Source organism: Geospiza fortis, unplaced genomic scaffold, assembly GCF_000277835.1.
Source record: "Geospiza fortis unplaced genomic scaffold, GeoFor_1.0 scaffold171, whole genome shotgun sequence".
NCBI classification, from domain to species: Eukaryota; Metazoa; Chordata; class Aves; order Passeriformes; family Thraupidae; genus Geospiza; species Geospiza fortis.
This window is the reverse complement of record NW_005054313.1, coordinates 5,757,963-5,773,970: the sequence shown is the minus strand read 5'-3', so window position 1 is coordinate 5,773,970 and position 16,008 is coordinate 5,757,963. Positions and strand designations below refer to the sequence as shown.

Below are 16,008 nucleotides of genomic sequence, written 5' to 3'. Positions count from 1 at the left end.
AGTTCCTTCCTAAAGTAACTTCATACATGGGTGCTACCATTTGCACTCTTGTCTTTCTTCCACACTCTTCTCACACCATTTTGGGGACTAACTACTCTTGAGAGCTTGTTGGGAGTACAAATAAGGATAGAATCAAAGTAAGAACACATATAGAATCAGTTTAAACTTTTACTCTTGTAAGTATGTAAGCAGGTATGGGTTGCATATGGGGTAGAGAACACTGCCCATCAGGATGAATACAGAATCAACCATACCTTGGAAACTATAGAAAAAAGCAAGAGTGTATCATCTGAAAACTCTGTATTACTCCTATAAACACATTTATAAAACTATGAGGAAACCAAGAACAGTGTACTACTTAGTTCTTTTTAAGACTTAAACCTTGTGAAATTTAATTTTAAAGTTACCGAAATTCAAAGAAATATAGTTACTTACAAGCATGTCTGACTAAACGTATTCAGAGAGACGTTGAAAATTTAATCTTTTGATTTCTATGGAACTATTTTACCCTCTAAACAAAACCAGACATAAGCAGATTTTTTTCTGCTGAATTCAATGGGAGCATGAAAAGGTACCATACAAAAATCAACGTCCAATTCTAATGACAACAATGTTTTACTTAAAAGACAGTATTAAAACACTGTTACCTCCAGCAAGGATCTTCTCCTCCAAATCATTCATTTGTTTCTTGTATGCTTTTAAAGCAGCTTCTTTAAATGATGGTCGTATTCTTTTTTTCTTTGGAATTTCAGTGACTTCAGTAACCACCTCTGGGACATTCTGATTTTCATCCTCCCTTATTTCTACTTCAGGAACCACATCACTTTCAACTTCTAATATCTCTTCACTGATGACACTGTCAAACTGTGTGTCATATTGTTCCTCTGGTAGCATTGCATATGGAGTTTCATACAAAGACTGGTCCAGTTCATACTCTTGGACCTGCTCACTAGTTTCACTACTATTAGTTCTATTTTCTAGTTTAGCAAGGACTTGTTCCATTACTTCTACATAGTCCGTTTCATTCTCACCAGATGGTTCAATCAATTCTTCCTCATACTCTGCTTTGTAGCAGTAAGGCTCAGCATAAACATCAGAATCGAGAGTTGTACTTGATTCATTTGCAGTAGACTGAGACAGTGTTCTAAACCTTCCCATAAAAGATGATCCACTGTCTTCATACCCACTTAAACTTTGTGTACTTTTATTCCAGACTACTTCTAAAGCTGACTTAGCACGCTGAAGCGTAGATCCAAATTTAGGAAAGCTGAAAGTCTTATCAGAAAGATCTATGCTTAATCGGCTGTGCCATGATTTAGGGGCAGTTTCCTCCGAGTCGTCACTTGGTAGTTCACTTTGACTTCGGTACATCATAGGCAATTTGTTTTGATTCTGATAAGAGGAGATAGAATTTGTTTCCTGATAATCATCATATTGACCAGTCCACTGACTCTGTGTTTCACTGTCAAGGCCCGGACAAGATGGAGAAGTACCATCCAGAGTGAAATCATAGCTTTCAGTATCATACTGGAGGTCAGAACTTTGGCCCTTTCCAAAATCTGTCTGTTGGTCTGAAGGGCTGCTCATATCATACACAAAAACCTCCTGCGTGGATGAGTCTAGGCCCAAATCTGCCCCTTGTTCCAACTGATTCCAGTTTTGCCATGGGGAAAGATCGTCTTGTAAAGAAAGCTGACTATCATCGTAATGGTTTATATCTCCAGATACATGGATTATTCCATTGCTTACTCCACTATCAACAGTTTCTATGTTCCCTGTTTCATTTTGCTCTGGATACTGCTGCATGTCTTGGGCAAAAGTCTGCTCCTGGGAACTGCCATACCAGTTTAGAGAATCATCTTGCCTTCGCTGCCAAAGTTCTCGATCAGAGGAAGACAACAATGAACTGCCATTTGTTCTGCTAAAATACTGATTTTCTGAAAAATCCTCAGAGTAAGACTGACACAATTTTGAGAAATCTGATTCTGAACGGCTAAGCTTTGGTGTTGCAAAGTCATTCTGTAAATGCCATAAAGGAGTCACATCTGAATAATAGGCCTTTGCTTGTTTTTCCATAGTGTCAAATTCTGGTGACTGATTGTCATAACTTCTGTGTGAAAAGGTGCTATTTTCAGCAGTTCTGTCAAGGTCTTTAGTGTTTGGGGACTCAGTAGTCCCCTTTGTAGTGCTTGTTTTTATGTGAATTGCTGATTTAGATATTTTTGCATAACTGTTCTTATTTATATCTGATTCCAAGTCTTTATCACTGTCAGGTGACTCCCAGTCATGCATTTTAGATTTTGTTTCCACAGTTAAATGTTTCATATCCATGCTTTCATATGTCTGAGAAGAAGGAAGTCCTCTTTCTTTCTTATCTTTTATTTCATGGGAAAATATATCTGTAGAAATTCCAATGCCAGTTCCCTTAAGTTTATAAGACTTTTTTAAAATCAAATCTCTCTGTTGTGATGACTCAAAGTAAACAAGAATGGGTCTTGGCTTTGCATTTGGACAGTCTCTTTGCTGCCCAAGCCTTTGGGCAAACTCAATTTTAATGGTGTTTTGTGCCTCTGAGAATCCCATTTTTTCTATTAATATTTTGTAAACTATGTTTTCAGCTTTTTCAAGCCGCTCTTCAGGCACATTTAGAAACCTAAGACTTGCTTTGTTTCCTGGGTGGCCTATCTGCTTAATGTAGTCATGGATGTCCCGAGTTTCTCTTCTGGACTGTACAAATCCAGTTCGCAATTGCTCAATTTCATTTTGCACAACTTCTACACTACTAGAAATTTCATCAATTGATTGTTTCAGAGCATTAACATGCCCTCTTAATTCAGAGAGTTCTGTTTCAATTTGACTTATTCCCTGAAGCTCTTTAAAGATCATTTCCATAACATCGTGGGTTTGGCTAATACAACCTGTTGAACTAAAGCCGGGTTCAAGAGTGTTTGATTTCTGGTGACGGCCAGTTCTGTCCAGAGATTTACTTCTTAACCCCCATGTTTTCCTCCACGAACTTAGCTCTGAGTCTGATGAGACACACTCTTGGCTCTTCTTCCATTTCCTTAGTTTTCGTAAGGCTCCCAGCTTCAGTGTGTGCAAAGTGCGCTCTCCATCCGAACTTCCATCAGAGGCTGCAAGGCTGCTCAAGCTTTTCCTGTTGCGTCGCACAGGCATTGTGTGGGATAAGTATTCGCTTTTCTTGCTATTGGTTTTTACTTCACTTAATGACTCAGAACAAGAGCTATCATTTGAAGACAGGTCTTGAACTATATCTTCATTATTAGTGTTTGCTACAAAAATATGCCTCTGCAGTCCATTGGCAATAGCAACTCTGTAACTGAATGTTGGAGAAAGTGAAAATTCTCTACTGCTTTCCTCTTCTTCAGTTGATAAGTTGCGGGCAGATGGGCACTTGGCAATCTTTTTAACGGTGCTTTTTAAAGTATTGGAAAATTTTGGATTTTTTGTTTGTCCAATCTGACTTAAGTCTTGTTCCTTTTTGCTCTGACAACTCTCTTTCCTTTTTGTACTATTTCCCGATTTCTTTGTAAACATTCCTTTGCAAATCTTATATATATAAGATGAGATCAGGCTCTTGAAGAGAGCAGAAACCATGGAGCGCAATTTACGTTAAGCTGTTTCCATAAAACACAATTTTTAATCCAGAGAAGTATTTGTATCTCCAAGAGGATCATTGGCAAATGTTTCAATGGAGACTATAGCCATAAAAACTACTGATGCTCTGGAATAATGTGACAGAAAAATTAAAAAAAGAATCACATATCTGCTTGTTCGAAATAAAATCCTGAAGAGGTTTTGTATGTCTTGCAAAATCTCACTGTGTTGCACATGGCTTCTTGAAGTGTCTAAAAAGGAGGGAATGACATTACAATGGCTGTCAAGCAAACTTGTCATTCAATAATACTGATGATGTTTTAACTAGGTTACAATGAAAACACAGATGATTCCCCATAATTGTCTGAATAGATTTTTTTCATGAATAATTGAAGCTGAAAACAGTTTCAGGCAATATTGTTAACAACAATTGATAAGCTATACTTTTTTCCAGGCTTCTTCATCCAGTTTAATTCTCTGACTTTAACAGAGATATTCAGTTTAAAATGCTCTCTGCTTGCTTTCAGAGCACCAACATTTCAATTTAGATCCATATGATACGCGGCAGTTATCAAAAAAACGGACAGGGTAATAAATGATTACTAGTTAATAAAACTAAAGTAGAAAGTTTTCTCTTGCTTCACCTTTTGGAACAAGGTAGGGTTCAGGTACAAGTGAATATTGTATATATGAAGTGCTGCTCTATCTTGAGATTGAATTATGTACATGACTATAGTTTGTGAAATAGTTGCTTTGACACGAGACTTTAATATGCTATGATAAGCCAGGACTCAAAAGTGGGCTTATCTTCTTGATATCTCTTCTTTAAGAAGTAAAATAAAATATTTAGAGCATAACAGAAAATAATGACAACTAATGGAAATTCTCATCCAGCTTATTAAATTTGACATTTTTCTGGTAACAGAAACCACCCTCCCCTCCCCTGGCAAACCTACAGAAAACGTATTTTACAAATTGCAGGACATAAACAGGTGCCATTACAACAGGAAAGCTATTTGACCTAAAAGAAGTCTAAAAAGCTTCCATGAGGTATCTGGAAGTTTCTATTCCATACTACAAAAGCTTGTATTCCATAGAAACGTAGTCAATACATTTTAAACATGTCAATGTCAATGTATTCTTCTGCACAGCATACCATTCACCTCCCAATTCCAAAGCTGTGGAATAAAAACAAGGCAACAAGCTCTGAAAAATCCATCAAAGAAGAAGTTCTTAAAATGGCCATTTTGGTATCTAAAGCAGATAAAAATTCTTTGGCAGAATAAGAAGTCTGTTTAGATAAAGGGTATATAAAGGGTTAAAAATTGCTCTGTGATGTCCTAAGAGGAGTTGAGAATATGAACTGTCTTTGTCTGCAAACATCCTGGCACTCTATGAAACATGATGGTCCACTGACATCCCCCAAGAAATGGTCTTTGCATTGCATAATTTGTCTTCATTGACCTTACTATTATACTCTATATATTTATTCATTACATATACACACACATGTAATGGTAAATAATAAACACTAACCCCTGATAAATACTGCAGCAGCAAAATGCACTGTGCTGCACAGAGCACAGGCAAAGCTGCTAAAAGCCTGTTGGCTTCTGGAATCCTGGAACAGAGAATGTAAACAGACTCATTTCCTTTCCAGTTATAACAAAACTGGGATGCACAGTGAGCCGAAGAATAGAAAACATTCTTCACTCTTCCCAAAGTGGCTATTTATTATTCTACAAAAAGATGAAATATCTGTGGGACATGAATCACATTTTTAACATATATGCTTCAGCATAGTCCTTGCCACTTTTTCTTATAGGCTTATGCCTAAAGCATCAAGAGTGAATTAAGAGCAAGCAATATTTGGAAGCAAAAGAATGGTCAATGCATGCAATTTGCAAGGAATGCAAATGACATCTCAGAATATTGAGAAGTTTTCACTAGAGCCAAGGCTGCCTTCTTTTCATATATTATTAGTAGAGAAAGGAACCATCTTGGGACACTTTTCAACGTCAAAGGCATGTTTCTGGATGTAGAAACACTTGTTAACCATTCAGCTCTTACACCGAATGCTTGTAACCATTTATTGAACAAGATTTGAAGTGTGATTGCCTACCTCCTTTGCCCACATAGCCACAGATTTTTAAGTGCCTTCTTTTATAAACTTCACTTATATGACTTGGACATTCTTCAAATGACTTCAAATCAAGAATGTATAAACAAGCCAGAAGGCTTGTTTCCTGCCTCAGTCTAAAAAGCATCAAGAAATTATGAAGTTATCACTGGAATCTGGACCATTTCCATTCACTTTCAGTAAGGTTTAATGCTTCTCTGTAGAAGAATCTTGATTTCATAGCAAGCCATATACATATATATATGTGTGTGCGTGTTTTATCCAGTGTCTAACCAATGATTTTATCAGAGGTAACTGAAATTATTACAAATAGCTGAACATTCAGAACTGAATTTATTTAAACCCAGTTTCTGACAATGCCATAGTGAATTAAAAGCTGTACTGTTACAAACACAGGGAGATCTGCTAAATGGAGCAGATTTATGTTCTCTCATGCGAGTTCTATTCCATCTCAGCTGTATTAGTCATATGATCTGTTAATCAGTTTACAGCCTACCATTGCTCTGTCAAAAACTCTTTTTCTACAATAGTATATCTACACATGGAATCAAGTTTGAGTCATTACAGGTCTCATCCATTTCTTTCTGTAAAGATTTTCACAGGTTGTTCTTAACATTTAAAATCAATGTAAATTTAAAACTCCATAAGATAAGGAAGTCTCTCCAGAAGCACAAAGAACTAAGTCAATTATTTGAATGAGCTGCAAGTTGTCATTTGGAGACTTTCTTGTTTTATCCAGGTCTCCCAATAAACCATTATGACCCAATTTTTAAAATTCTCATTTTGCTTGTTTATTGAATGAAAACAGTTTTTATGATGAAATTCAACATTACTGGGTTAATCCATTCTAAGCGTAAGGATTCATGTTGAAATGTTACAGTAGTGAGGTATGGACTTCATGCTAGATGGTAATAGAGGAGGAAACTGGAAAATGTTATGGATTGGGAGACTAGAACTAAAATAAATTCTTAATGGGGTTCTTCTATAAAGAAAGGACAAACTGACACGCCCATCAACTTTTGACCAATAGCAAATCTGAAAATAGCTTTGTTAATCAGCTTGATGGTGAACAGATAATGTAGACCGGCTTCAAGCATATTCAATTGGATTTGTTGATAACAAAGCATTGTCAAAATAAAAATGTCAGTTGGAAGCATCATTTATAAAGGATCTTATTCCAAGTCTAAAACTAATGTGTCAGGTAGAAGGGGGGAGGAGTGGGCAGAGTTTAAAATGATAGCTTTTTAAATAATGCAAACAGAGTGTTTTAGTTACATATCTGAACACCAGACCCCCATTTCAAAAAATTATTTTAACAAATCCAGCCCTTTATTAAAAAAAAAAAGACAAGTGAATCATCTTAAAATATAATTTCAGTATTTAAATAGAATAGCTAGATCACTGCTCAGCTTCTGTTCAGACCCTAGTAAATGAAGCTGCAGAGCAGCAGCTCTCTCCAGTAAGAGGTAGCTTCATGGATACAGACTGTCCTCTTATAAAGCAAGAGCCAGGCAGAACCATAGCCTTGCTTAACCTTCACACTATTAATCAACTACAAGGGGTCTGTGTGTATGGAAAGGGGGCAGGCAGGAAGATGAGACTGAAGTGCATTTTCTCTCTATAAAAAATACGCTGTGACAGTTCATGTTCACAACACCAAGATGGTAGGGGGAACCAAAACAAAACCAAGAAGTCTTCATCTGGAGCAATACCAACCTGTATTTGTGCCAAAATACTGACTAGAGTCTATAGACAGAAATATATTTTTGTGATATGCAAAATACTCCCCAGAAATTAATTAATTAAACATAACAAAAAAAAAGCGTAGTCTACCCTGCATCTACAGAAACTGAGGCTAAGAGAGGTTCTCTAGCCATCAGGTACATAAGGAAACAATAACAGAATTCAGATATACAGATTTATTAATTATGGTTTTTACTTGTCTTATGCTTGCCTGGGGATAAGGTTATCTTGACATAAGTGTACTTGCCCTCAGTTCAGGTCTGCTGGGTGAAACCTATGCTCCCTTCCTTTTGACAAGCGTTACAGTGTACACTTCACATTGCTTCATTAATTTACTATAACAGGAGCACTAGACTGACAATCATCTCAAATGATCTAATTCAGAAGAACTTAATTTAGAGCACTTATCTGCTCCTCTATATTCTTCCTAAATTCTCCTTGTAGCCTTAACTACTGACATTTTTAATCTGTGTAATTTGTGAGTCTCAAGGTAAAATGACATTTTTCTTAACACTGCATATGCTATGTGGATGACCTGCCTGAAGACCCTGGCAGAGGCAGGGCCAAGAGCAATGAAGAGACCTGCTTTCTCTTTTGGGTAATTACTCTTTGTTCCAAGAATTCCTCAGGTTTTCACAGCAGCAGACTTTTGCCTATCCCTCCAGTCCCTCCAACATTCACACAAGAGCATGGAGTGCTATCAGCACTCTCACCCTTTGGCTAGGAAGCTGTTCTTATTGTTCTTCAAAATTACTTGGAAAGTTTACTATATCTGCTTATTTACCTGATAATATCTCTTTATGGATCCTGCTATTTATGCATATCTAACCACTCTCAGAATGTGCTGCCTTCTCTATTTATGAAAAGTAAAAAGCACCAAACTGCTGTTTCAAATCCCAGTCTTAAGAGCCTACAATCTGCTTATTTTTTAACCCACAAGGCCTACTGCTGTCCTGAGGAGGCTGCACATATATTCATGGGGCACACTACAGTTTCTTCCAATCTAAAAACTTAACAATCATACTGCAAGACTGGTCATTCATGTCTATTATGTATCTCTTCTGTCAGCATACAACTTAATAGAGTTTAAGGAAAAAAGATGGAAACAGCACATGCTTAAACCTGACTGGCTCATTGTGATTTAGAACATCTAACCTAGAAATCATATAGAGAACTTTCTGCATTAGTGAACTAACTCAGTAGTTAACCAGTTGTAATTAAACTACTTTATAATGTATAGAAGAACATTGTCTTCAGATTAGCTTAGAAGAAAATGTAAATTCCTAGCAAGTTTGGATGACTAATTTTTCTGGAGAGAAAAGTCATCTTCACTGCTTCCCTATGACTATGACCACTAAGGGAAAAGAGAGGATTTTTTTTTGTTCAGTAAAAAAATGGAGGGGTTTTTTGCAATTACTGTTGAAGACAGACAAATTGAAGAAAACCCCACTATTTTATAATAACTTGCAGAATTACATTTTTAGTTACACTATTCTCTACATCTTCATATTTGTAATATTTGCATTTTTCTCTACAAAGTTTTGTTAAGGCAACTGAGGCTATTGCAATTCAGTAACTTGTTATAAAATTGTTGAAAGCATTTAGAATGCTGTTTCTTTAGAAACAAATCTATAGTGTGGTATTTACATTACAAACATGAAGACTAGTAATTGAAGCAACTGTACTAAAAGGTCAATGGCCTTGACTAGACTAAAAACAGGAAGAAATATGCCAAATACAGTAGATTAATACTGAGACGTGAAAAGCTACAGAACAGATTCTAAAGGTAAATTGTGACCCATCTGGAGAGCCCATAGACAATGCAGGCTAGCTGAATGTGCACACAAGAATAAGTGACTGCAGATGATTTGGATAACAGCTCCAATATTATTTGACTAAATGTACTGACTTCTTTCTCTTTAATCTTTCTAGTTGTTTCCTTGACCTTCTCAACTAAAAAAAAAAAAAATTACACTGTAGTGTATAACCAGGCAGTAATAATGACCTTTTCCCCCTCTTACAGCTGTATACATGATATATGCTGTCCCATACAAAAACTTGTTTTTAGTCAATACTCAGTTCAAAACCTGCTAAGATTGAGACAATTTCACCAAATAATTAATTTCTATTTAAATGCAGACTACTAAAGGAATGGAAAACACGGGGAGGGAAAAGTTAATTTGCTGACTATATGGAGATTACTGTATAACTAAGCCAGTACCAGACATATTAGCTTTGTTAGACAATTACCAGTTTGCTATTTGTCAGATTACCATAAATAAAAGAGCTACTATATAATAATCAGAACCTATTTAGTGCCTATTAAAAACCAGAAAGTATCAACATAAATTTTTACTTAATCTCAGTTCTGTCCCTAGTTTTGCCTGTGTTTTAAACATTACACCCTGAGAACCCAAGGTTTAATTTTGATTTAATTTACACTGAAGCATAGCATATATGCAGAGACTGTATTTACAGTATACTTAGTGTACTCAAAGTTTCTTCTAATACTAATATTTCAAAAATTTCAGCAACTTTTCAGGATAGTAATTCCATCAGAAAAGATAATTAAAAAAAAACCCAAACAAAAAGACCCCATCCCATTTTCTTTCAGGTAAGAATTTTAATCTTCCAACTGTACTTGCCGGAGCCTTGGAATAGGCAATTCACTGCCCTGAATTAGGTTTCTGTTGGACAGTTTACCATTAACTCAGTGACCACATGTGCACTACATCACTCTACAGCTTTGATTTTTTTCTTTCTTTAGGGTTTGGGGGCATTTTTTTAACTACTTATAAGTAAGAGAACAACTTTATATGGAAAAAGTAAGCCCTCTGGATTCCATTCCTCTGCACATAGAGATTTTACATATTTTTCTAAAATCTAGTAAATGAATACTTGCATCAAACTTTTAGAACAAAAAGTTATGAAAAGGAAATTTTTTGATGAAGTGGTCTTTCATTTGAAAAATGGTATCAATTGTCTGTGCTATTTGGTTTGAAAAATACCACAAGCAAAAATGACTACAAGTACTGTTGACTACAACATACACTAGGAGTAGGCAGACACCATAGAAACCATGCTTACCACCTGAAATGACATTCAATGATAAGGATGGTACACAATAAACATGTTTCTAAATTTGCTGCAAAAACTTTAGTAAAAAACCCCTCTGCTGTCTTTGCTTCAATTTACTGACAAGTGTGATACTGGGATTTGTACCTGAAAGCAAGAACCTCTGCTACCAACCTAAGTGAATGACAAAATGAGAGAAATAAAACCAATGTAACAACCTTCTTAGGTGCCAAAGAATTTTTAGGCTGCAGAGCTTCAGAGCTGTAATGGTCTCACAAGGCAGAAGCTATTATACTACATTCTTCCAGGATTTTCACAACACTACTGTTAAATTAAAATTTGGAATTTTCAGTCCTCATTGATGCTTTAGTGAACTGGGAGATGTTCTGAGTTATGAGTATTCTCCTACTGTGTAACACTCTGGAATCCCAGTACTTTACCTGAGATTTCCTAAGTGTTTTCACAGCAACATATAGTCATTATGGTAATGTGCTGACATCACTGCAGGATCAAGCAAATGGTACAGTGACAGAAAACCTTTATGCAAGTCTCCAAGTTGTGCATATTCACCTTAAAGAATTGTCATTTATCTTGCATCATGGCTTTTTTCTTTGAGATGACAGCTAATCTTAATTCATAATCATAATTCCTAACATTACATCCTTTACAAAAGGAATTTGTGATGAATGAAACATGCTTTAAACCTTAAATTCTACTTTTCATTCATCTTAGTGCTTTTAGACTTAACAGCATTCTCTCACTATGTTTGTTGATTTAGATGATTAAGCACTGACTTTTGGAGCATTTGTATGTGTCAAGTAACCTTACACTTTCAATTACCAAACCATAGTTGTGTATTATGCTAAAGAAAGGCATCTATTTTATATAATCACCAACAGGAAACAAGTATAGTGTCACCCTCTCTGTGAAAAATAGCTACAACTTTACAGACAGTTTATTCTCACATCAGAAAGCAATTGATATTACACCAATGAATGTTTTTAAGGCGTAAGAGTTCCTGCTAGCCAGGGGTTAACAACAGTATTATGATACTGGAACTAATATTAAACCTTTTTGGATCAACATGTTATAAAAAAAAAAATCTTACTTCTAACTGGGCTGCATTGAAATTACAAATGCAACAGAATGTTTTAAGATATTTCAAGACTAATGAAAAATCAAATAAGCATTAAGTGTTTTAATACATTTTTACTAGACATAAGACAACTACCAGTGTCCTTAGTTTAAGAGCACATAGCTTTGTGTTCTATTTCACTTATTACATGTCAGCTGAAAGAATATATTAATAAGAAAGTGCAAAAGGAGGCAGGTGACTGAAGAAAAGTGAGAGCTAAAGAATGCAGTCATATTTTTATATCTGCATAATTCTTCCTCTTAAAGCAAAATGAACCATCAATCTCATAGTAAGAAATTCGTTTCAGCTGCTATTGGCCTCTGAAATTGCAGAAGGGAAATACTAATGTTATCTTCTTGAAGTTAAAATGATGGACAAAAATGTATGAAATAGTTATGGTGGTTTTTAGGTTGTGGCTTGGAGAAGGTACGTAATAGAGGGTATTCTAAGACATAGATTTAGCTGTGGAACAGAATCAAACACATAGTCTAAGGAAGCTGCCTCTTCAAAAGAAAGCTGCAGGGTGTTCATCTTGGAGATTAATCAAGACCCAGAAATACATAAGCATCCGTAAAGCTCAATTTATTACTAATCCTGTCACAAATTAGGAGAAAGGCACTGACATAAATAAGCAAAATATACTGTATTTTCACTGAGTATTCATATAATTATTTTGTTTATATTTTAATATCAATTTAAACATACCAACTCATTGAAAAATCCAACACCATACTGTCTTACTCAACTTATACTGTGAAGTTACCAACCTTACAAAATAACCTCCCCCAGTTTTTAATGAAGTGTTAATTCCAGAAGTCCAAACAGTTTCATCAACATTATAGCATTAGAAAGCAAATCAGTTACAAATCAATGCATTGCATTAGCAAAAACAGCAGGAGGTACATTCAGAATGAAAATAAGCAAAGGAAACAAAGGAAAGAGAAAACTATGCAGACTAGAGAAAAATACAAAGAGCATACATACCTGGATGAAATTCTTCTTAAAAATAAAACACAAATTACATACCACCATCTTTATATTATTTTCCATTTATGCAGAAACACTGTACACAAATCCATTACTATTTTGCCGTTCTTCCTTCAGCCTTGAATGATACAACATGAGGCTGCTTCCCAGTGATTCAAGTCAAGTGCAGTCAGGCATGCTGCTAGTCTGCAACGGTATCTGTTCTAAATTCCACGGTATTCCCTAGGCAGCATTAAATGGGGATTTTTTTTCCTTCCTCTCCCATTTTTTCCCCCTCCTACAACTTGTGCTAACCGCTAAGAGTAATCGTGATGTTAGCTACTAATTCATTCTGCAGCTCAGGCTTGTTTCTCCTCTGTAATAGCAGAGCAGGAGTCAACGTCCTACTCCGGTTCAAAAACATCATCAACACGAGAGAACAGTAATCATCCTGGGGCTTTATGTGCCGGGAACTTCCCCCGCTGCTGTTTTGCGTGGCAGGCAGCCCCTCTGCTCGCAGAGCCACTCAGGCTCCCGGAGCAGCCTCGCTCGCAGGAACAACACATGCAGTGCGTCGGGGGAGCTGCCAGGTGCGCATCCGTGCCCGCAAGGGGAACAGCGGGACACAGCGGCTCTTGCTCGCCAGGGCCGTGTTCCACCCTAACCTTTTATTTATCAGTCTGACATGACCCGCAGAAACGATTGTGTAGCTGTTTCTTACAGCACTGCTTTCATCAACAGCTGATTTGTAATGAATCTGCTAAATACCCTACATAACTACTATCATTCCATGATGATTGAAGGGTGCTCCACTTAACAAGAAATACATCACTCACTTTCCCTGAAAAGCACTTACATGTCCCCAGTGAATACCTAGGTAGTAGGAATCAGCCTTTTATTTACTGCAATTCAAATAGCAGAACGGATTACTATTGTGCATGCAGTTACTAAATTATCCTGCACAGAACACATCAGGTGTTTTTCCAAATCTTAACAGGTTTAGTAGTGTAAGGCCACATGCAGCCTTACACGTATTGAAAATATATTTAAAACTGACACATGAAGGACTACAAAAATGCAGCCAGAATGAGCCTAAATAAAACCATTCTACAGAGACTACACACAGTCAGAATGTAAATGTTTCACAAAACATGTGTATAGGCATAAACTCTCAGGTATGTGATTATCCTCTTTAATCTTAGGAGACAGCATGACTGGAATGCCATAGTGAATATTAAAGTATGTATTTTTTCTGTATAAAAATTAAACCCTCAAACTTTGGATAGTCTGTAAGAACTGACATTTGTAACAGAAGTTTGCAATTCAGTTACTTTCTTTGAATATGTTGAGTAAAAGGCAGCACTTAAGAGTGTTTAACAGTTTCTAGTAATAGTTAAAATTATTGGTTGTAGCTTTCGCTTTTCTGCAATCCCTGTACTGTTGTTAGTACTGTCATCCTGGGACTCCGTTTTATGTACAATTTATAAATGAAAAAATAGTAGAATTAGATCTCTTATGTAAAGTTGTTAATTAATAATTTGATTTTTTGCATATCATTATAAAAATAATTATGGATCATTATATTTATTATGTCTTGCTGACATAAAGGCAACCTATAAACAAACCATTAATTAGATTTATAGTTAAAAACAGATAAATGAATATTTGATTATTCAAATCTTACTGTAGTTATTAGCCTGCAGCCATTACTCAATACTCTAAACTGAATCAAACTTATTCTTTAAAACTGCCATATTACATGCCAAAAAATATATATAATAAAACTTTCTTGTAGGTGCACAATACGAAATATTCCACTCATATCAATACTCAGTGCTATAGTCCTAATTACACAAGATGCAGTAATATATCCTCTCAACATCAACAGGACTGCTTATATAAGGATGAAAAAAGGAGAAACCAGGCTGCCTAGTCAAGCATGCCCACCTGTAGTAGTCACACACTCAGAAATAACTATCCTTTTCAGTAAGATGAAACAAATGGCCTTAAGACGACAGACAATAAAACAAGTAAATATTGGAACTGTTTCCCAAAAATATAAGGTTTCATCATTTAATAAAAGTGTTTACCAATAACATTAACTCAGAATGCTTGGATTAATGTTGCCATCTTCGAGGAAGCTCCTAAGTGTTGACTCTGTTTATGCTCATGTATTGTGTTACCACATGCTGAATATTTCAGCTGAAAGGTGAACTTATTCAACTAATTTGATAATCCATCATAAGTAGGACATTTTACTCTACCAGATGCATTATTCAATTGATATTTCAGAAGGAAATAAAAAAGCAAACATGAATCCAAAGACCTTCAGAACCCATCATGGCTTGTCTTCCCTGGAGTTAAAGTTCTGTGTGGAACTTCTCCAAGCCAGAGATATGGTGACTTTGTTTGTAATGATACCAATTAAGAATGAAATTTCATGTATAAATACATACCAATTACTCACAAGTGAAGCTACCCAAATTCATAACAAAGTTACACTGTACTTCTGTTCACACGCACCTCACATAGATAAGAGGTTGATGACTTTCTAGAGTAATTCTATGAGCAGATGTTTTATTCTGAGTTACAGCTGAAGTTCTCACAGGTTTGGAAGCCCAGATAGTTGTAAGTCAGTGACTGGAATGAAACTCCTGTGCATCTTGAGAAAACATCCACACCAGTTTTTGAAAAAGTGAAACAAAAGAGCAATTTGTGTGTGTGGGCCCTATGCATTTTAGGGGTTACTTGGCAGTAACCTGACACATTGATGAAGCTGGCCTTGAAGAACTCAGGATTCACACTGGTTTACTCTATTTGCCAAACAGAGTGTTAAAGAAGTAACTTCCACACATAGAAGGAAGAGAAGAAATACGTGTACGTATACAATATGCATAGAGTTGTTGCAACTTGTTAAACATTCACAGCCAAACCCTGTAGCTAAATGGAGAAAACAATGAAAACCCACACAAAGAAAACACTGTCACCACCAACCCCAAACCACACCGCAAACAAAAAAACCTAAACCCCACTGGGCAGCTATAAGCCTGCATGGAAAAAGCAGCTATTCTTTGTGCCCATTTCCAGGATTACTTGATCATGACTTTCATAGATGATTCTCTGAATTCTTAGAAATAAAATCTGTCCACTGAAAATATTTCAGAAATTTCCATCATTACTTTTGTGTAATGCATTACCTAGCATATTTTAGATATTATTTGACTATTTCTACTGTGTAATACTTATATTGAACGGTGACAGATGTAAAATGATAGAACGACTTTTAAGTAGTTTGTATTTCATGATGGATTTCAGCCTGAAAGTTGGAAAA

The 16,008-nt window shown here is 35.9% G+C and overlaps 1 protein-coding gene across 3 annotated transcripts in view; it reads right to left on the bottom strand.

Moving 5' to 3' along the window:
* The window catches only part of UNC13C (unc-13 homolog C), a 133,521-nt gene extending 120,352 nt beyond the window's left edge, over nt 1–13,169 (bottom strand). The window contains exons 1-2 of one of the 3 annotated variants that reach the window (XM_005419659.2): nt 12,696–13,169; nt 648–3,869 (exon numbers count right to left, since the gene is read on the bottom strand). In XM_005419659.2, the coding sequence (XP_005419716.1) occupies nt 648–3,618 (2,971 nt within the window). In that variant the 5' untranslated portion in view covers nt 3,619–3,869; nt 12,696–13,169. Of the gene's footprint in view, nt 1–647; nt 3,952–12,695 lie in introns of those variants that run through there. The other 2 variants (XM_031055882.1, XM_031055883.1) reach the window with 2 other exon arrangements.
* Nucleotides 13,170–16,008: the final 2,839 nt, after the last annotated feature.